Source organism: Schistocerca serialis, chromosome 11 (genome assembly GCF_023864345.2).
Source record: "Schistocerca serialis cubense isolate TAMUIC-IGC-003099 chromosome 11, iqSchSeri2.2, whole genome shotgun sequence".
Taxonomy (NCBI): domain Eukaryota; kingdom Metazoa; phylum Arthropoda; class Insecta; order Orthoptera; family Acrididae; genus Schistocerca; species Schistocerca serialis.
This window is the reverse complement of record NC_064648.1, coordinates 187,761,117-187,783,482: the sequence shown is the minus strand read 5'-3', so window position 1 is coordinate 187,783,482 and position 22,366 is coordinate 187,761,117. Positions and strand designations below refer to the sequence as shown.

The 22,366-nt window shown below is 41.6% G+C and overlaps 1 protein-coding gene across 4 annotated transcripts in view; it reads right to left on the bottom strand.

The window, feature by feature from the left end:
• The window catches only part of LOC126427210 (serine/arginine repetitive matrix protein 2-like), a 328,833-nt gene that overhangs the window by 179,069 nt on the left and 127,398 nt on the right, over positions 1 to 22,366 (bottom strand). For all 4 annotated transcript variants that reach the window (XM_050089442.1, XM_050089441.1, XM_050089444.1 and 1 more), the window contains exon 2: positions 7,136 to 7,542. In XM_050089442.1, coding sequence (XP_049945399.1) covers positions 7,136 to 7,523 — 388 coding nt within the window. In that variant the 5' untranslated portion in view covers positions 7,524 to 7,542. The remainder of the gene's footprint in view (positions 1 to 7,135; positions 7,543 to 22,366) is intronic.

Genomic DNA, 22,366 nt, shown 5'->3' with positions numbered 1-22,366 from the left:
TCTTTGTTTTTATATATAATTTTTCCCACGTGGAATGTTTCCTTCCATTATATTGATATCATCTTTGTTTTTAGTTATATTTTTCACACGTGGAATGTTTCCCTCTATTATATTATATTCTATTATATTCAGAAAATACACATACGCATACTACTACTACTGCCACCTACTAGTTCTTCGACATGGCCTATTATGAAACTAACAGCATCATCTATTGGTTCATTGGTGTGCTATACTGTCACTAAGGTAAACACACGAACTACTAAGCTGAGCACAGACTCCTACAACTTTCAATTAATATTTTTTTGCGTGGTGTGATTTTGATAAAGCCTACATGTTGCCCTGAACTATGCTCAAATTACCTGTGAAAACCCCATTAAAATTTTTCCAGCAGTTTTTGAGAGTAGTGTGTTCAGATAGGCAGTAAGGATGGTTTTACAGTTTTATTATTAGTACTCACCAAGTACACATAACGGACGTGGAAACGTGCATGCTTTCAGAGCCAGTGGCTCCTACTGGCAGAAGGGCTGAAGGGAAAGGAAGAAGGATGAAGGAAAAGACTGGCGAAGTTTAGGAAACAGGAAGAGTTGCAGAAAAGTCACGCAGAATCCCAGGTCAGGGGAGCCTCATTCTACGGGATGTAAACTCCCCTGACCTGGAGTTCCGGGTAATCTTTCACCAGCTCTTCATCACGAGTCCTTGTCTTTCATCCCTCATCCTTTCACTTCAACCCTTCTGCTAGGAGGGGCCACTGGCACTGAAAACTCTTGTGTTTCCACATCTTTTATTTGTTTTCCCTGCCACTGCTTGGAGAGTGCCATTTTTATCTATCCACACTACTTTGCATAGTCACTGCTCAAAGTGTGGTCTTTTACCTGATCCAGTACTAGGATCTAAGAGCACTAGGCAAGAAATTAGTCACCCCCAGAAGACGTAACACTAAATACTGCATAACACGGTCGCTTGTCAGCAACGGTATCAATTTGGAGACGAGAAGCATCCGTAAATGTTTTCAGGCATGCGGTATCCAGCTGAAACCACTCACTGATAAGCAGATCCGATAGAGCTACCAAATTACAGGGATGTCGATTGCTGTGTGTCACATGCAGTTCCGAACAGTCCCTGACATTTTACTAATATATGACTCCTTAGCGGACCGGCCGGTACGATATGGTGCCAGCAACTTCATCAAATTAGAAATGTTTGTTTGCAGCCCTATGAACACAGTTGTCATCTTGGAACACAAGAATGTTGACAGCAAACTCATTAAGGAGTCATAGAAGAAAAGGGAACACTAGAGCACCAAGAATGTTAAAATTGTTGTGTTAGCAGAAGAGCCAACACCGTGTTACGAGTGGAGGCCGAAATGCACGCGTTTTAGCTTACTGACGTGAGGTCTGGAACATGACAAGGAATGAGAATTCAGAAAGCGGACATAATTAGTTTGATACTTAACTTTAATCCATTAATGATTAACGTCGCTCTTGACGGTACATGATTCACAATATTGTCTGTTCAGAATACATTCTTGAAGTAATTTCTTATAGTAACTGAATATGGCGCCTTGCTAGGTCGTAGCAAATGACGTAGCTGAAGGCTGTGCTAAACTGTCGTCTCTGCAAATGAGAGCGTATGTAGACAGTGAACCATCGCTAGCAAAGTCGGCTGTACAACTGGTGCTAGGGAGTCTCTCTAGACTAGACCTGCCGTGTGGAGGCGCTCGATCTGCAATCACTGACAGTGGGGACACGCGGGTGCGACGTATACTAACGGACTGCGGCCGATTTAAAGGCTACCACCTAGCAAGTGTGATGTCTGTTGGTGACACCACAAAAATAAACATCGTAGTTCATGTTGATGGTAACCTGAATGAGTGTGCACAAGTCCTGGAACAAAAAACAATGCCAGAAAGTCACAGAACCACTGCCAGCAAGAGCTACACACTGAGGGTTAAATGTTTGACTGACTTTTGGTGCATTCAAGGGGCAGAAATTGTAATTTGCTGGACTGCACTACATGCGCCTTTCAACTACTCTCCAGTTTCTCTGTTGATTGGATAACTTGCAATACCTCAACTAAACTAACTACCACAGTTTTTGTGTACCAGGGAGCCGCAATGCACAGTGCTTGTCCCAGTTAGCAGGTGGGATAAATACTGACAGGCCACTGGTATCTCATATTATTATACCCAGTATCAGATCATATGAAGGAATGGACTATGACCCTACTTGCACAGACCCAATGATGTGAATGGATATGGGGGGAAGGAGTAAGAAATCTTAACACACACAAATGATTTATGAGCCAGCACAAAGAGATATGTTCTAAAATAGGCACAGAACAATGTACTCTTAGCTTAGGGCAACCTCCACTGACACAGACAGATTCAGAGAAGAACATATGGAACCAGCATTCTCCTATAACTACACAAGTTTAACTGAGAAAACACTTCATGGAGAAAATCCTGAATAACGAGAACTAGGTTTTGGCAACAAAAGAGTGGGAGGGGGGTGTCAGACTTCTGTGGACCTTACTGCATGTCTGGTCGGCACTGTTGCTCTCACATCATGAAACACTTGCAATTGGCAAATGACTGAAATGGCAATCAAATCTGAGTATTGTTACTAGACTGAGCCCAAAGTAATGAGCCATTAAGCTTTACCACTGCATGTCTGAATGTACCTGTGGGTGATTGGATGTCACGAACGAGACAGCAGCTGGTGGACCTTTCAAGAAGACATTCCAGTATGGCCTGGAGTTGCGATGCTCTTTGGTTTTGTCAATTGTCTGTACCTCACGCTAGTCTGACTACAGCTGAAAAAAGTAATTTTGATGCCAACTTGTTGCACAGTGAAGTCGTTAGCTATCATCTGTTGGGTCATAGAACTTGCCGCTTCCTATTTACACCAGAGGTTTCCTAACGTGACTCAGCCTCGGCTTTTGGGGCAGAGGCTTTTATGTGTTCACGTGCACCACAAGACCCAGAAGACATCCGTTTAAACTCAAATCTTTGTAACAGCCACTGCCATATTGAACAATTTATTAATCCTCTCAAAATGACAGCAGCTGAAATCTTTATGGAATTACTATTTCACGATTTCTTTCATTTCTGTAACTATTTAGGTGCTTCAATTCACAGTTGAATCTTCAGATACATCAAAATAAAATAGATATACAAATTATCGATAGAGCAGCTGTTTTTTCCTCATCGGTATGTACTGAATCTGTCACCCGATTTCATACTCATTTCTCAACTCATTCCTTGTTTCTGGCTCCTGCACCCACTCACACACTCGTCACTTCATAAGTCAGTCTTGGAAGGGTACGCAACATGATGGGTTATAACTGAAGATATGAATCTTTGTGTACTACTGTGAGCAATGGCCTTTTCCAAGGTGCATAACTTCAAATGTCCACTGATTGCAGTTCCCCTCACAATGTTTGCTCAGGAACTGGTAGAGATGGACCTGCATTCACCGACACCAAATGTCAGATTTGAGACCAACTGTCATTGACAGGAGACACTAACAAACTGGGCAACTTCATACACATTGGCCCACATCCTTTTAAATATGTCTGCTTGTGTCTGTATGTGTGGATGGATATGTGCGTGTGTGCGAGTGTATACCTGTCCTTTTTTCCCCCTAAGGTAAGTCTTTCCGCTCCCGGGATTGGAATGACTCCTTACCCTCTCCCTTAAAACCCACTTCCTTTCGTCTTCCCCTCTCCTTCCCTCTTTCCTGATGAGGCAACAGTTTGTTGCGAAAGCTTGAATTTTGTGTGTGTGTTTGTGTTTGTTTGTGTGTCTATCGACCTGCCAGCGCTTTTGTTCGGTAAGTCACCTCATCTTTGTTTTTTTTTTATATATATATATATATATATATATATAAAAAAATAGAGGGAAACATTCCACGTAGGAAATATATATCTAAAAACAAAGATGATGTGACTTGCCAAATGAAAGTGCTGGCAGGTCGACAGACACACAAACAAACACAAACATACACACAAAATTCAAGCTTTCGCAACAAACTGTTGCCTCATCAGGAAAGAGGGAAGGAGAGGGAAAGACGAAAGGATGTGGGCCAATGTGTATGAAGTTGCCCAGTTTGTTAGTGTCTCCTGTCAATGACAGTTGGTCTCAAATCTGACATTTGGTGTCGGTGAATGCAGGTCCATCTCTGCCAGTTCCTGAGCAAACATTGTGAGGGGAACTGCAATCAGTGGACATTTGAAGTTATGCACCTTGGAAAAGGCCATTGCTCACAGTAGTACACAAAGATTCATATCTTCAGTTATAACCCATCATGTTGCGTACCCTCCCAAGACTGACTTATGAAGTGACGAGTGTGTGAGTGGGTGCAGGAGCCAGAAACAAGGAATGAGTTGAGAAATGAGTATGAAATCGGGTGACAGATTCAGTACATACCGATGAGGAAAAAACAGCTGCTCTATCGATAATTTGTATATCTATTTTATTTTGATGTATCTGAAGATTCAACTGTGAATTGAAGCACCTAAATAGTTACAGAAATGAAAGAAATCGTGAAATAGTAATTCCATAAAGATTTCAGCTGCTGTCATTTTGAGAGGATTAATAAATTGTTCAATATGGCGGTGGCTGTTACAAAGATTTGAGTTTAAACGGATGTCTTCTGGGTCTTGTGGTGCACGTGAACACATAAAAGCCTCTGCCCCAAAAGCCGAGGCTGAGTCAGGTTAGGAAACCTCTGGTGTAAATAGGAAGCGGCAAGTTCTATGACCCAACAGATGATAGCTAACGACTTCACTGCGCAACAAATTGGCATCAGAATTACTTTTTTCAGCTGTAGTCAGACTAGCGTGAGGTACAGACAATTGACAAAACCAAAGAGCATCGCAACTCCAGGCCATACTGGAATGTCTTCTTGAAAGGTCCACCAGCTGCTGTCTCGTTCGTGACATCCAATCGCCCACAGGTACATTCAGACATGCAGTGGTTTTAAGGGAGAGGGTAAGGAGTCATTCCAATCCCGGGAGTGGAAAGACTTACCTTAGGGGGAAAAAAGGACGGGTATACACTCGCGCACACACACACATATATCCATCCACACATATACAGACACAAGCAGACATATATGTCACATCATCTTTGTTTTTTGTAGTGTAATATCAAAAAAAGTTTCATTTCCATGTTTTTGTGAAAACACAACTGAAATTACGGAACAGTCCTACAAAGAAATATGCATAATTTACAAATGTATAAATACAGAAGAAGAAGTATAAATACAGTATCCTGGACAGTTTCTGTACGCTGGGTGTAGCTGTCTCGTTTCTCTACGTCGTTATTTTGTAAACATCGCTATAGACCGCTATAGTTTTACCTATGGCCATTTGCATTTCACAGTTGAAATGCTACCAAAAGCACTGTCAAGGTGTCGGGGATTTCCCCAAGTTGACTAGACTGCAGGAATGTCTCAGTAGTAAAGAATAAATATATTAAAACTTCACACATGATCCAGCATTTTTCAGGCATCTCAGTGTTTATGATACTATATCTCCAGAACTAAGATAGGACAGTGGTTCTTACCTCCACAGTAATTCTTGTCTGACAGTAAGATATATATGTAATAAGTCTGGTTGAAATCTGTTTGGTGGTTTACAAAAAGATGTGGAAACAAACACACACACACACACACACACACACACACACACACACACAGACAGAGAGAGAGAGAGAGAGAGAGAGAGAGAGAGAGAGAGAGAGTTTCATTAGAGAAATGCATATGGTTTGCTAAACATTTTTTTTTTACAATAAATAAATAAAATTAAAACACTTCAGATTCAGCATTTCTAACGAGGCAGAGGGGGCACAATGGTGTGGGTGGAATGGCAAGAGAGCTCGACACCATAAAAAGGGCTACTTGCATCAATACACTCAAACTGCATTGTGTGATGGCATCTGCTGGCTGCAGTCACCCACCTGCCACTCAGCACCCAGCTAGTTAACTGAAACCAGGGACACTTTGGCACAAACCATAAGTGACATTTGCAGTGGCAACACCACAACAAACCCAATTCTGTGCTTATAAAAACTGGCTGTAGGCCTGGGTAAGTCACCGAATCGGTGAGCCATCACGTCGACGCCTGCCACAGGGCCGGCTTCTGCCCTCGGGCCTCTCTACTCGACTGTCATCTTGACGCGACCAAGTGTCAGGTGTCCGGTCACTGCCCGGAGGGCCGAGGCCCTATGGCACCAGCAACACCAGTCTCCACGAATCGACCGTCTCGTACTTGGCGGGCCGTGCCAGCTTGCCACATCGGCCCTGATGTAGCTCACTACCAGCAGGGGATATCTATTATGCAAGGTTACACCACGTCTGGGCCACCCTAAATACAGTAGCTGCTGACGATTACTACGACACTTCGTCTCCGGGTCTGTGGGTCGAGCCTGACGTTACGACATTGCCAAATGTCGGCCCGAGCTCGGAGTAAAAAATGGATTGCGCTGCCTTTGAATGGTTTCTGACTCATCCTGACCCACCATTTTCTACCACAGCACACCCACATCCTCTACAATAGGCACACAATGATTTAAATACATTATCTCATTACTCTAATGAGTGTACCTACAAAATCTGCCTGCCAGAAATTCCTTCCACAGGTATTGATGTATATCAATAGGCAGCAGGAGGATTTCACTCTACCTAAGAAACCTGGACCTCTAGCTACGATAGCTTTCAGCAGTACTGACAGTGCAACAGAAAACGCTTGTAACGTGAGCCTTTAGGTATCATTTTATTCTTTTCTATCACTATGTAGATATCTGCTTGGCAGATATCGTAAATTATGGAATGAGTCTTTGTTTCCTATTTTTAACTACTGACAGTTGGAGGATGAGCACTGGCTGTTCAAAACTGATGAAGCCACTGTGAAATGTTCCTGCGATTATCTCATTTTTTATATATATATATATATATATATATATACACACACACACACACACACACACACACACACACACACACACACACACACACACACACACATCTATCAGAAAGGTCACTCCCGTTCATGACAAGTCTGTGAAAGACAACGACACAACTGAAATGTTCCATCACACTGTACATAATCGAGGCCACCACAACGGACTTACCACTACCAGCATACTGCCGTGACGATCCGAGTGTCGGTGTCTCGTGGTCGCTGTCTTCCGACCACGCCGACTCTGCACTCGGAGAGGAAGCACGGAGCCGGTCTATGCGGCCGAGAAGTTGTTCGACGGTCGGCGTGCGCCCGACGGAAGAGCTCCGTCGCCTCGCCTCGGGTGCACTGTGCGGCACAGTCACAGTCACGGCCGCAGGTGTCGCCACCGGTCTGCCGGCTCCGCCCCCCCTGCCGCCCCGGCGGGACGGTTGCGACGGGGCAGGTACCGGGGGCGGGAGGTGGAGCAGGGACGCGTGCTGGCGGCAGTAGCCGCGGTGTGCCGGGAGGGACGCCCGCGAGCACCGGTAGCCGCCAGAGTTGACGTGGCGGCAAGACATGGCGGGGCAGTCCTACTGTCTGCAAGACGAACAATCCAACTTAGTTCTGCTTAAAACCACTGCACACTATTCACGACATTTGCAATTACACTCTATAAACTCTTAAAGTAATACAAGATGTACAACTTTGCTACCGCCGTTTGCCAATAGGTAACCAATGGTAAGCAGCGGTTGAAAGAAACAGATAGCAGACGTCAGGCAGTTAGCTCGGACCTCAGTCATCATAACCTCATTCAAACATTAGTTGATTTGTGGCCAAGTCATAAAGTTGTTCTCGATTGAAAATGTCAGTTTACGAGCCTAATTCTCGTTATTTGGGTGTTACTGTTTTGTTTCAATATGAAGTAAACAGCGGCCGAGTCTCGTCGAATGCTCTCAAGTACGTACGGTAGTGAAAGAGCGTGTCGTGAGTGGTTTCAATGCTTCAAGAACGGTGACTTTAATGTCGTAGACCGGCATAGTGGTGGAAGAGAGAAAGTTTTCCAAGCTTCAGAATGGGAGACATTGCCGAGAGAAGACTCGTGTCAAACCCGAGGAGGATTGGCACGATTAGTGGGAGTGACATAGCAAGCCATTTTAGAAAGTCTCAAGGCTACGGGTACGATTCAGAAAGAAGGAACTTGGGTTCCATGTGAGCTGTAACCAAGAGACATTGAACGGCACTTGTGTTTTTGTGAACAGTTGCTTCAGAGGCAAAAACGGAAGGGATTTCTGCATCTCAGTGTGACCAGAGATGAAACGTGGTTTCATTACGATTAACCTAAATGCAAAAAATCATGGGGATATCCTGGCCATGCTTCCACATCGCCGGTCAAACCGAATATTCACGGCTCCAGGATTATGCTCTGCATTTGGTGGGACCAGCTCGGCGACATGTACTGTGAGGTGTTGAAACCAAGTGAAACAATCACACGTGCTTGTTATCAAACACAATTAATGCGTTTGAGCAGAGCATTAAAAGACAAATGGTCGCAATACAGCGAGAGGCACGATAAAGTGATTTTGCAACACAATAACACTCGACCCCGTGTTGCAAAAAGAGTTCAAAACGTACTTGGAAATTTTAAAATGGCAAGTCTTACCCCACCCGCCGTATTCTCCAGACATTGCTCCCTCTGACTATCACCTGTTTAGATCAGTGGCGCATGGCCTGGCTGACCAACACTTCCGATCTCATGAAGTAGTCACAAATTGGATCGATTTGTGGATCGCTTCAAAAGATGAACATTTTTTTCGACACGGTATTCATACACTGCCTGAAAGATGGGTGAAAGTAGCGGCTGGTGACGGAAAATACTTTGAATGATACATGTGTAACCAATTTGTTTCATTAAAGCCTCAAATGTTGGGGAAAAAATGGCAGAAGCAAAGTTGTACACATTGTAATCTAATAGGCAATTAAAAATCAGTATGGGAATTTTGTTATTTCTCCTGTTTCAAACCTCAAAATGAAGCAACTCCCACACACTCAACATACACAGTTTTCAAACTGTGTACGTTGAACATGAGGGAGTTACTTCAACGCAATGTTTCGAACAAAAGAAATCAAGAAAATTCATCGATATACGTCTTGGCATATTGGCGACAAAATGAAGGTCCTTGCATAACAACAGGAAGGTCTCATGATGAAGCTCTGACTTCAAAATCTACATTGGCATAGTAAAAATGCTTATAAGATCATGTACAGTTTTTATTATTAATTTTTCTCTGAAGAATATTGGACATATTGAAGCAGCCCTTAGTACTTCCTCTTCTTCATTTTTCCAATAGGCATTATTTGAGAGTTTTTGAGGAGGGCCATTAAGAAAAGACAAGAAAGAGTGCAGTAGCTGTCCCATAATGCAATGTTACATGACTACATTTTAGGAGTGTCTGCAATGAAACTTTTAATAAATGTTTTACTTACTACACTTTACAAGAGTTCATCATAAGACTCTTAAGGTAATGCAAAGCTGTCCTAAAAATTAAGGTTGTTTTCAACACAGCAGGGCTTTACTCAATTGAAATGGTATGCCCCTTCCCTACCTCTGAATTTTGAATTGACTGACCCAGTGTGTTAACAGAGGAAATCGAAATAGCAGGGCAGCTTGGTAGTTTTCAACGTGAGGTTGAAGCTCAGTCTCGTGTCTGTGTTTAGTAACAAAGAAATTTGTTTTTGGATAGGTTTCATCAAGAGCAAACAATTTTCTTCTTCTTCTTCTTCTTCTTCTATACCCAGACATGTTTCACTTAAGTTACAGCAGCAGTGGTTTTTTCTTCTTCTTCTTCTTCTTCTTCTTATGAGATTAACAGGAAAGAACTGCTTTTTACTGTCTGTACATACAGAATTTAAGTTTTGAAGTAAGGTATTCACAAACTGAAACAGAAAACTTTTTCTATTTTGTTGGCACACAGTTGGTTTCTGCACTCTGCAGTGTAACTGTCATCCTATTACAGTTTGCAATTCGCCACAGCAGAGAACTTATAGCCTGGAATGTTAAACTGTTATGGTTTACATTATTTTATTCTGTGTTAAAGATAGTGTGTTTGCACAGAACCTAATAATTGAAGAAAACTACTAAATATGAAAAACCACAGTAGAAGGAAAAGAAATAATAAACAAATGTACAGACCTCTGCAACTGAACTCTGTTCTCTGCTCTCCAAGAACGATCAAGTGACCAAAAAACACGCACATGCATACACACATGCACGCGTGTGCATATTCTCTACTGTTGCAGGTGACATACTGCGAAGTACAGAAAATTACAGACACTACAGGATGGGTTGACAAGGTACAAGAAAATTCTGTTTCAATTAGTGAATACTTCACTTGAAAACTGACATTCTGTGTGTACAGACAGCGAAAAGCAATTTTTTCTTGTTAAAAACAGTATTATGAAAAGGCCAGATTGCTACTCACTGCAACCTAACCTTTTTCTTGTTACTTTCAAAGAAATTAATCTGACAGAAGCAAATAAAAAAACCAACTGTTGCTGTAACTTCAACAAAATGTGTGTGAGTAAGAAAGAAAAAAGAATTGTGTTTGCTTAAGGTGGAACCTATCCAAAAAAAAATTCATTGGTATTTTTCATTCTTTCACGTCTTGTTCCGTAAATGTCATCACTAAGAAAAATCTTTCAAGAATGCGGAATGAGTCAGGTTATACATCAATAGGCAGAGAAAGCTGTTACTGGCATTGAGTCGCAGAGAAGCACAATGAGAAAAATACTCGAAATATTTAAGCTTCCAGGGAAAATTTCACTAGGATATAACTTTGACTGCATTTGACTATAATAACAAACTGCTAGGGTGTGTGTGTGGTTGAGGAGGCAGTATGGGGTGGGAACGGTGAGATGATGGTGGTGGTGGTGGTTAGTGTTTAACGTCCCGTCGACAACGAGGTCATTAGAGACGGAGCGCAAGCTCGGGTTAGGGAAGGATTGGGGAAGGAAATCGGCCGTGCCCTTTCAAAGGAACCATCCCGGCATTTGCCTGAAACGATTTAGGGAAATCACGGAAAACCTAAATCAGGATGGCTGGAGACGGGATTGAACCGTCGTCCTCCCGAATGCGAGTCCAGTGTGCTAACCACTGCGCCACCTCGCTCGGTGGAATGGTGAGAGATAATAGGGTAGGGCTGGGGGAAGATGCTAGTGCCATCTCTGGGAAAGTGCAGAGGTGAGCTGGGGACACTATAGAGCTGCTGGGTGCAGTGTTGGGTGGCTGTGTGGGGGTGGGGGAGGGAGGAAGTAGAGAAGAGGGAAGGTCTTACAGGTGCATCAGCAGGATGTAAGGTGTGTGTGTGTGTGTATACTGTAGTCAGAGCACTGAAAGGGATATGCAAATGAAGGACAGGGGCTAGTAATTATGGGAAATACTTCAGAATACAGGATGTCCACAAAAGAATATCCCAGTTACAAATGACAATAGTATCACCTGTAAGCATTGTAAACTGTTGATTCAAGGTCACAGTTAAGGAGTAACTCAAACAGTTATAAATAAGTGCTTCTATGAATACTGATTTTCATTTTCCCACTTGCAGAACCACACTAACAAAATGGAGATTGCCAAGCATAACACATTTTGTGTTCTGCAGTTTGCTAAGAGGCAATCTGTAATTTCAGTTCAATGTGCATTTTGTTTAAAGTTTAAATTGTGACCCCCACCAGGTAAAAACATTTGTCAGTCGTACAGTCAATTCCAAATGACCGAATGCGTGTAACCGGAAAAGCACAGGACAACTGAAAGTGTCTGAAGAGGACGTTGATCGTGTCGGAGCATCTTACTGAATACTCCTCTTGAAATTCAGTTGCCAAAGATGACAGTGTGGACAGTTTTAAGAAAATGTTTTCACATGCATCCATACTGGTTACCACTGGTATACACTTTGAAGCCAGATGACTGTGTTGTATATTAAGTGACAAGCTGCGGCGGGAAGATGACACTCTTGATAATGTGGTGCTCAGTGCTGAGGCAACTTATCTAAGTGGAAAGGGGAACACCCACAATGTTCATATCTGGAGAACAGATTATCATCTGCAACTTCTGAAGCTACATTAATAGTGGTGGCTTATCAGGCTATGTTGCAACAATGGCTCTCTCCCCTATTAGAAGGTGAACATGAGAACTTTATTTAGCACCAAGATGGAGCTCCTCCCCATTGACATCTCTCTCTATGAGAGTGGTTGAATATCGAAGTCAGTGACCACTGCACTGGTTGTAATGGTAAGTACGACACAGAGCCCCTTTCTGCTGGGCTCTGCGTTCACCTGACTACACACCATGCGATTCTTTTCCTCTTCGAGGCTTCACAAAAGAATGTCTATGGTCCACCACTACTTAATGATTTGCCAGAGTTGAGATATAGAACTGAAGAAGCTATTGCTGTCATTACTCCGGACTTGTTAACCAATGCTAGGGAAGAATTGCATTTCAGGTTGAATGTGTGCTGTACAATTAGAAGAGCTCAATTATCAATCTCATGTACAATTTGTTGTAAATAGTCTAAATGTGACTGTTATAAGAGACATTATTTTATGGACACACTGTACTTCAAATGTATGTGTGATAGGAGACAGCTACATTCAAAGATCACTGCTCCTATACCGCTTATCTGTGTTCTTAACTAATACTTCAGACAAAGCATTTTAATTTTACATAGACCACTATTAGCTGTCTGTGTAATGGCAAAATCTGCCCAATAGAAATATTAAGAGTTAGGCAGAACTTCCATTCAGGTATACTGTAGGAGTGGCTAATGATTATTCTGTTTTTGTGTTTAAATATAAGGGGATATTTCAGTTTCCTGTCATATGTTGACTGGCAACCTGTTATAGACTTTAGTACCACAATATAAAACTCCATTCCGAACCCTAGAGGGAGATGCTGGTTTATATGGATATTATTTCTATTTCTGGTATTGGGGTTGTGAACCACTGAGTGAAGCAACCTTCAACTGATGTGGGAAGGTTAAGCGGCCTGACATTTGCGTCTGAGGTTCACAAACCCCCACATTTTTGGGAACATTTCAGGGGCAGTGAAAAAGTCAGTGTATGATGCATGTTGATGAAAGACAGCATAGTTGGACAATTTTTCTTCACCTAGCAGACAGTAACAGAACGCAATTTGGGCAATTTTCTGTCTGTCCCTCTACTTCTTCCCCTTCAGCCAAAAGCTATCTTCCAGCAGAATGTTGAACCACTGAACTGGAGTTTTCAAGTCTGTGACATTCTGGACCGAATAGATCCACAGTGATGGGTAGGACATGATGGCCACCGCTATCTCAGAACGTAATCCCTCTGGATTTCCTCCTGTTTGGATATGTGAATGACATTGTGTGTGCCTCATCTGTACACTACATTGGAAATATCCACAGAAGAACTGTGGATACAATAGTCTGTCACCCCAGAATATTTGTGTATATACAGGTTGACACACAGCATTGTCTAGACATGTTATGGGTTACAAAAAGAGCCCATGTAGAAGTGTATCATTTTTTTGTACAAAAATTTTTTTGACTTACTATACACAATACAAAACAAACTGCAGGTATCTATGTCTCACATTTTTTCATTTGTAAATCATGAAGGTCACATGGGGACACCCTGCTCTATTGAATAAACTTGTGTACACAAGCCCTTCACTGACGGTTCTACCCACTCCAGAACAAAAGATGATACACAGCTGTCAAAGGATGTATAAGTAAATAAAGAAGTAACTGAATTTTGCACATGTACATAACTTACTACAGCGAAAATATCGGACATCGTGTTGAACCATCACTGCCACTGTATCATAATAGGGCTGTAAAGAAATAGTAAATGCAGTGCGTATAGGAGAAATAAGTCACAAAAATATAAAAGCAAATACAACAGTCAGCTCTTCTGGCCAATAAGGAGGATTCTCTTTGTCTGTCCTGACTCTGACTTTGAACACAATGGGGATGGGAAAATAAATGCAGGGACCACAGCTGAAAAAGAAATGCGGTCAAGCATTGACAGCGAATAAGCAACAAGAACACCAAAGAGAACAGGATTTAATATTATCAGTCACCATTGAGTGTTATACAGAAAGTTAAAAACATTTGCACATAGATACTAAAGAGATTGTTTGTGCTGGCTGGTCACTAATTTTGTGTGTTCATTAGGGTGAACAAGTTTGCTCAACACAGTTCATACTATTCATAAAGTTCTAAAGAATTACCACCTTGCTGACTGAAATGCGAGTTATTTTTCAGTTTTTGTACACAAAAATTGTTGGATCCTGAGAAATAACAGTAGCTAGATGGAACAATGGACAGAACTACAGTTCTAAATCATAATTTATTGAAGAACTACAGAACACTTTTGTTTTTGGAGACTGAACAACATCTACATAGGTGTCCGCAAGTGCCAACAATGTAATACCCAGTTAGTGCTCTCTTTTCACAAGATCCAGAAGGCAGCAGATATGAGAGGTCCAAAGATATTGGAGGCCTTTTTTCCCCCTTCTGAAGTGACTCACATTTGATTCCAAATCAACATACATTAAACATTTTATGTGCTTACCGAAAATCAGAACAGGAAGTCTTCATAGCAAATAGAACTGTGTATGTTTGTCTTAGATGACGCAAAAATCACAAGTGAAGGTAGTATCTGACATGATTTCAAAGTAGTGGAAAGATGGGCAACTTGCTTTAAACGTTCAGAATGGCAAAACTGTGCAGTCCATAAAACACTAAAATAGGATTCGGCCAACTTCTACAAATATCTGGATGTAACAGTTTGTAGCGATACAAAACGGAATGATCACATTGGCTTTGCCATGGATAAAGCAGGTAGCACATCAGTTCACTGGTAGAACACTAGGGAAATGAAACCAGTCTACAACGAAGTCTGCTTAGAAAACACTCGTGTGACCTGCCCTATAACATTATTGAAATGTGTGAGACCCATAACAAAGAATATTGAACATACACACAGAAGGGCAGCTTCATTGGTCACAGGCTCGTTGGAGCACTGGGAGAGAACTACACAGATGCTGAAAAAACTGAACTGGCAGATACTTCAAGTCGGACATAATCTATCCCAAGAAAGCCTACTTACAAAGTTTTATGAGCCAGTTTTAAATTATGATTCTAGGAATATAGTACACACCCCTACAAATTGCAGTAATAGGGATCGTGGGGCTGAGATTACATTAATTACAGCACGCACAGAAGAGTTTAAGCAATCATTCTTTCTCTGTTCCATACATGAAAGAAATGGGAAGAAATTCTAACAACTGGTGCAATGAGAAATTCCCTCAGTAATGCATTTCACAGCACATACATATTCAGGTTTTCAAGGTGCAAAGACTGTTCCATAAAATTTCGGGCATGCAGCAGCATAAATTCAGATTATTCTTCTAATATGTCAGCTGGATACTGTCCAGCAATCTTCATAGTGAGCCAAGGTGACTGATGCTCCAGAACTTGCTCCATCCTTTTAAACCAGAGGACCGAATCACTGCATAAGCTGAATTTATGTGGCTGCATGCCCGAAACTTTATGGAACATTTCACAGCAGTTTGCAGAGTGTGGGCGTAGATTCAGTGTACTATACTTTAAGGTAGTCGTCATCACTGGAAACTTGTCACAAAACGCTTTGAAATTTGCAGACAATAGTACACACCCCTACAAATTGCAGTAATAGGGATCGTGGGGCTGAGATTACATTAATTACAGCACGCACAGAAGAGTTTAAGCAATCATTCTTTCTCTGTTCCATACATGAAAGAAATGGGAAGAAATTCTAACAACTGGTGCAATGAGAAATTCCCTCAGTAATTCCCTGGTGAAAAGATTTCCAACTGACCATAAACAAAAACTTACGTATCAAATTCAGAATTTTAAAAGTCACTGGGGAGGGGGGGGGGGGGGTACAAGGGAAGTGGCAACCAAATGACTGTTGAAGTTGGGATGCAAAATCTGCAAGACTAGAGACATACCATCAGACTTTCAGAAAAATATCATTTGCACCATGGGTGTCCACAGAATTTTTTCCAGGGGGAACTAGACTCTTAACACTGTCATTTTTTTTATATAAATGAGATGTTCAGTTTTGAGACATGTCACGCCATAAGAATTAAATTTTATAGGTGACACTGAAAACTCATTGTATCCCAGAGAATTCATGGTGGTCCATTCAATATATAAATAAAACTTCTGTACTCCAGATTTCAGAGTAAAAAAGGGGGGGAGGGATGCAAGTGCACAAGCTCATGCATCGAAAATGCTGACAAGAATTACGTACAAAGGAATGGAAAAGTAAACTGAGAATCTGTTAGATGACGATCAGTATGACTTTAGGAAAGGTAAAAAGTACCATAGATGCAGTTCTGACATGGTCGATAATGGGAGCAAGGCTTAAGAAAAATCAAGACACAATCGTAGGATTTTTTCAGCCTATAAAAAGTGATTGATAATATAATATGCTACAAGATGTTTGAAATTCTTCAGAAAAATAGGTATAAGCAATAGAGAAAGATGGGTAATACACAATTTGTGCAAGAACCAAGACGGAACAGTATGCGCAGAAGACCTAGAACGAAGTATTCAGACAAAAGAGGGTGTAAGACAAGAATGCAGTCTTTCAACCCTGCTCCTTGATCTATACATCGAGGAAGCAATGACGGAAATAAAAGAAAGGTTTAAGAGTGGATTAAAATTCAAAGCAAAAGGATATCACTGGTCTGGAGTACGTTCAATGGTACAGCAGCGAACCATGGACAGTTTGGGAAAATGGAAAAGAAGATAACTGAAGCATTAGAAATGTGGAGCTATATAAGGATGTTGAAAATCTGATGGACTACATGTTGAGTAGAATGTGAGGAAAGCTTTGACAAGAAGTAGTGACAGGATGACAGGACATGTGTTAACGTCTCAGGGAATAACTTAGGTGGTACTAGAGGGAGCTGTACAGAGTAAACACTGCAGGAGAACACAGAGACTGGAATAAGTCCTACAAATAAATGAAAATGTTGAGTTTAATTGGCTCTCTGAGATGAAGAGTTGGTACGATTACTGAATCACAATATTTGGTCTACGAGTATGATTAATTGTAATTTTGTGTATAATCTGACTTATGTACAAGAATTTATATCTGATCTCATGGCCAGTAGATATTCGACAACTTGTTACATGTAATACATGGGTAATGTTATGTTGCATTGCACTGCCATGATGTAATTTTTGGAAAGTCTTGCTATACGAGTAGGTGCATCTGAAGATTAGGCTGGTAATCCTGATATCGATTATGCAATAAAGACATTAAGAAACCATCCTCGCAGGCTAATTTACTAATTACTTAATTCCAAAAAACATAAGATTTCAGAATGAGATTTTCACTCTGTAGCGGAGTGTGCGCTGATATGAAACTTCCTGGCAGATTAAAACTGTGTGCCGGACCGAGACTCGAACTCGGGACCTTTGCCTTTTGTGGGCAAATGTCCCGAGTTCGAGTGTCGGTCCGGCACACAGTTTTAATCTGCCAGGAAGTTTCAACATAAGATTTGTTGGTGACATGGTAATTCTGTCAGAGAATGTGCTGGACTCAGAAGACTAGTTCAGTGGAACAGACAGTGTCTTGAAAAAAGATTATATAAGGGGCATTCAAAAAGAAACTAGTTGGAGGCATAGTTACAGAAACCATTACCTGTATGTTAGAAGTATTGGCCCCGGCTGTTGAGACGCTTGTCCCACTGTGACAAGGCGGTGAATGGCTGTCTCATAAAATTTCCAGGGCTGCGATGTTAACCAGTTCCGCACGTACAGCTGGACGTCATTACAAGGTGAATCGTTTGCCCCCTCAGAGTCTTTTTAAGGAGACCAAAAATGGAAAAATCACAGAGAGGTCCGGACTGTATGGAGAGTGGCAGAGAACCTCCCATTTGAATACCTGCAGGAGTGCCATGACTGTGGGCCGTATGAGACTTTTTTACATTGTCGTAGAGCAGAACGACCCCACGGGTGAGATAGCCTGGTTGTTTTGATTTTATCATTTGGCAAATGGTGGTCAAGATTTGCGAGTAACGCTGGCCATTCACTGTTGTCCCATGCTGCTGGAAATGAATCAGAAGAGGGACATCTTGGTCAAAGAAGAACGTCAGCTCTGAGGGGCAAACGATTCACCTCGGACGATGACGTCCAGCTGTACTTGCGGAACTGGTTAACATCGCAGCCCTGGGAATTTTATGAGACAGCCATTCACTGCCTTGTCACAGTGGGACAAGTGTCTCAACAGCCAGGGTCAATACTTCCAACATACAAGTACTAGTTTCTGTAATTATGCCTCTGGCTGATTTCTTTTTGAACGCCCCTTATACGATGAACAACAACAAAAGTAAAACCAGAATAATGGAATTTGATTGAATCAAACCGTGTGATACTGAGGGAATTAGATTAGCAAAAAAGACAGTAGTAGTCAAAGAGTTTTGTTATTTGGAAAGTGAAATAAATGAAGATGGCCAAAGTAGAGAGGATATAAAATGCAGACCAGCAATAGGAGGAAATTGAATATTTCTCGGGTATTCAGCCAGGTGCTGTTGTTCAAAGGCGCAATATTTTTGCAAAATGACTTGTTGCCATCTTCTGGCATTCCAGGAGTCTGATTGATCTCAGATGGGTACCAATCCTATACAATCTTTCACCCCCCCCCCCCCCCCCCTCCCTCGCACAGCATCTGCCCAGTTCGCAGCCAGAGGTGTCACGGTTCCCCCACCAGTCGGCACTGTGCTTCCCCACAGACCAACACACGAGGCATTGAGACGTTAGAGAGAGAGAGAGAGAGAGAGAGAGAGAGAGAGAGAGAGAGAGAGAGAGAGAGAGAGATGAGATGGGAGGGGGTGTAGATATTGTAGACGGGGAGACCAATAAATGAATACAGTATGCAGTTTCTAGTGGATGTAGGCTTTAGTAGTTATGCAGAGATGAAGAGGATTGCACAGGATAGAGCAGCATGAAGAGCTGCATTAAATGAGGCATTGGACTAATGATAACAATAACAACAACAATATGTTCAAATACAACTCAAGATATACATACACCTTCCTCCGCTGCACATCTCACTTAATGGCGGCAAGAATAGAAACACACATGTTTAGGCATATACAGATTGGTACCAGGAACATTTTTTCCTGCAAGCCATCCATAAACGGAAGAGGAATAAGACGGCAGTGCATAACTTCAGTACAGGGTGAGTGTAATATACGGCAAAGGTCTTCAGTGGGGGCTTCAGAAAGTAATTTACACGTGTCACCCCACACTAGAACCATTGTGCAACAAATGTGGCGCATTGCCAGAAGAAAGTATGTGTCTCTTGGTTCCTGCAGAGTTCCACTGCAGTTCAAATAAGAGGTGGATCATAATGTGCGAGCAAAATAGCACGGCAGCTGGAAACACTCAAAAGTTTAAGTATGTGGGACATATCACCCTTATGAGTGAAATGTGTAAAGTGTGCACTGATCCACTCTTGAAATTCTGGCAGTATATGGACTAAATGCACTGTCACATCGAGCCACAGTGAAATGGTGCCAACAATTTGACCAAGGCCACCACGATGTGGATGGCAGGAAATCCAGATCTTGTACCGTGCAGTTCCCATTATTTCGGCAAGCTGAAAGAACATCTTCAGAGGGGGCAGGAGAGGGAGTGTAAGAGATTTTCCAAAAATGTGGAAGTTCCTGTAGTAGTTCTCAGATGGCTTGGTGACTAATGAGCTGATTTCTATCAGTGAGGAACTGAATGATTGGTAGCACCTTCCAACAACTGTTTACAGAGGCACTATGTTGACAAATAGTGTCATGTACCTGTGTCACTTTGAAGTGTAGTGCAGTACTCAATAAAAGCAACGTGGCCTGCCATAGTAATGTGATACTTTTTGAGGTACCCTTGTAAATGTGAGTAGTATTAAGGAGTAGTGGTTAATGGTTACGAATCCAAAACACATAATGTTGACCCTAGGAGATGGGATGTCTTTCAATCGTGTGCAGACACACTGAAACCAAACTGCATTTTTCAGGGTACTTCCAAAGGTGAATATGTACTTTACATACAGATGGTATACGGGTGATAGCTTCAGGATGATGTCTGTGTTGAACCTGCAGATATGACGAAGATTCATTAAATGTCTTGTGGTAATCTGACTAGCCTATGCCACAATTTTGTTGTTTATTGTTTCAGAGAGAATCTTATTTGGCATAATTAGGTACACGGCTCCTCCTTCCAGACCTTCCCAACAAAGAAAAATCTGTGCAATCAAATCATTCAAATCTACATCAGCAGCTAACTATGCTACTATTAGACTGTGGCATACATCCTCAGCTCGCTCACTGGGTGCAACAAGTGGTTGTATATCATTAATATTCAGTTGCTCAATAATCCTATATAGCTGCTTTACTGATCATATTTAGGCCTAATTCATATAACTGACTTCGAAAACATAATTCACCTGGGAGTCCAAATCTGTCAAAACATTGAAGTACATAAAGTGATCCCAAAATCTAACAACATCAGAAACCAGTCGTGCAACAATATGCATAAAACATCCCAGTTCTTGCATGTCAAACATAGAGCAACATTTTGGATCACTTTACTCAATGCCTCATTCAAGCTAGACTACAATAAACGCACCTGAATATTAAATTGTATAATTTCAAAATCAACCATGTATTAAGTACCACCAATGAAACAACTGAATGGATTATCCAACACAGTATCTGTATTGATAAATGACACATGGTTTAAAGTGAAAATGCGTGGTACCGAACCCCCCTCCCCTCGATATCTTGTTTGTAGTGACTGACAGATGCATTATGCGGGCCAAGTTCTAGCTTCGGTTGGAAGGTGACAATATGATTGAGACTTGGCGAAGCCTACTGATGCGAAACCCAAATAAAAGTTGTGCCAACTGACTGGTACCGAATCAAAAACAGCAGGCATAGACAAAAATAGAAAACACACAAAAATTGCGTAAGTAAAAGGACTGAAAGAACAGACTGAAAACTAGCTTTTTTTTTTTTTTTTTTTAAAAAAAGAAGTCCCTTCACTGTATTATCCTCTGCATTATCTCCCTTTGTTATCCTCTGCACAATTGGTATTATTTTACAGTGTGCCGTAATAATTATACACTATACAGCGGGCAAGAGTGTTTTAAGTTTGCACAGGCTGTCACATCAGTGCTTAAATACGATTGCATATTACAGGATGCCACTAGGCTCAAACTCTTACTTTCACACTGACAACTTACGCCTTTAAGGATGCGTAACTTGTATGCTCAGTTTTAATTGTCCTCACAATAAATAACATTCTAAACTAGAGTCTGCCGATGCACATACAAAAATGGCGATTTCCTTCACTATGGCCTGTTAACGACTTCTGATTCTGGAAGTCCGGGACAACTACCATTTATGCGACACAGTATGGCGGCAGTTAGGGGGGGGGGGGGGGGAGGTAGTTTTGTGTGGTTGCTTAAGATGATACCGGTACAGGTCAGCCTGAACTACCACCACATTTACGACACCTGCAAACTTCAAAAAACTATTGCGCTGTAGTTGTTATCGAACGATTTCTGTACTCCACATTGCTTTGTGCTGTACGTTGCTCGTTTTATTTTGCAATGAATGAAGAGAGTAATTCTGGTCCATGTCGGGGTTTCAGTACATCCCACACAATGCAAAAAGGGATTGGTGGTTCTGCTTTCGCAGCAGCGTAGGACAAAGAGGTACGGTGCCAGCCCTGCGTATGAGTGGTGAGGGTTGTCTCCCTTCCTCCCCGACCTACCGTGTGGAAACTACATATTCTTCCCTGAGCCAGTTAGACAGACTATAGCTCGGTTTCAATTAATTGAGAAGTTGATAACTGAATGAATAAATAAAAAACTGATTGTTAAAAATGTATCCTGAATACATGTGCAGATATAGTGCCTCCACGAAGAATAAAAAAATTGTCCTTTGTACAACCGACCGAGTGCTCCCACAAAGAATAAAAAATTGTCTTTTCCACAACTGACCGTAAACCTACTCCAGTGTCTCATGGGCAATAAGTAACTTAAAATAATAGTCTGTGTATAACTAAAGAATACTTTTATATTTGGAAACTAATGCCAACAACGAAGCATGCTTTGTTCAAACGAGCCAATCCTGCTGGTCAGAACCAGCGGGAACTACGAGTAAACGACATACGTCAGTCGTCTGTTGTGCGAATAAGTTAAACAGCGAAGTAATAACATGTAATTCAGCTCCCGAGTGGGTTAAAACTGATACATGCGTATCTGAAAAGATGAGAAACGTGGCTGTGGCCTAAAATACGATTCTGTCAGACATTAGTAGCATGATAAATTTTAATTT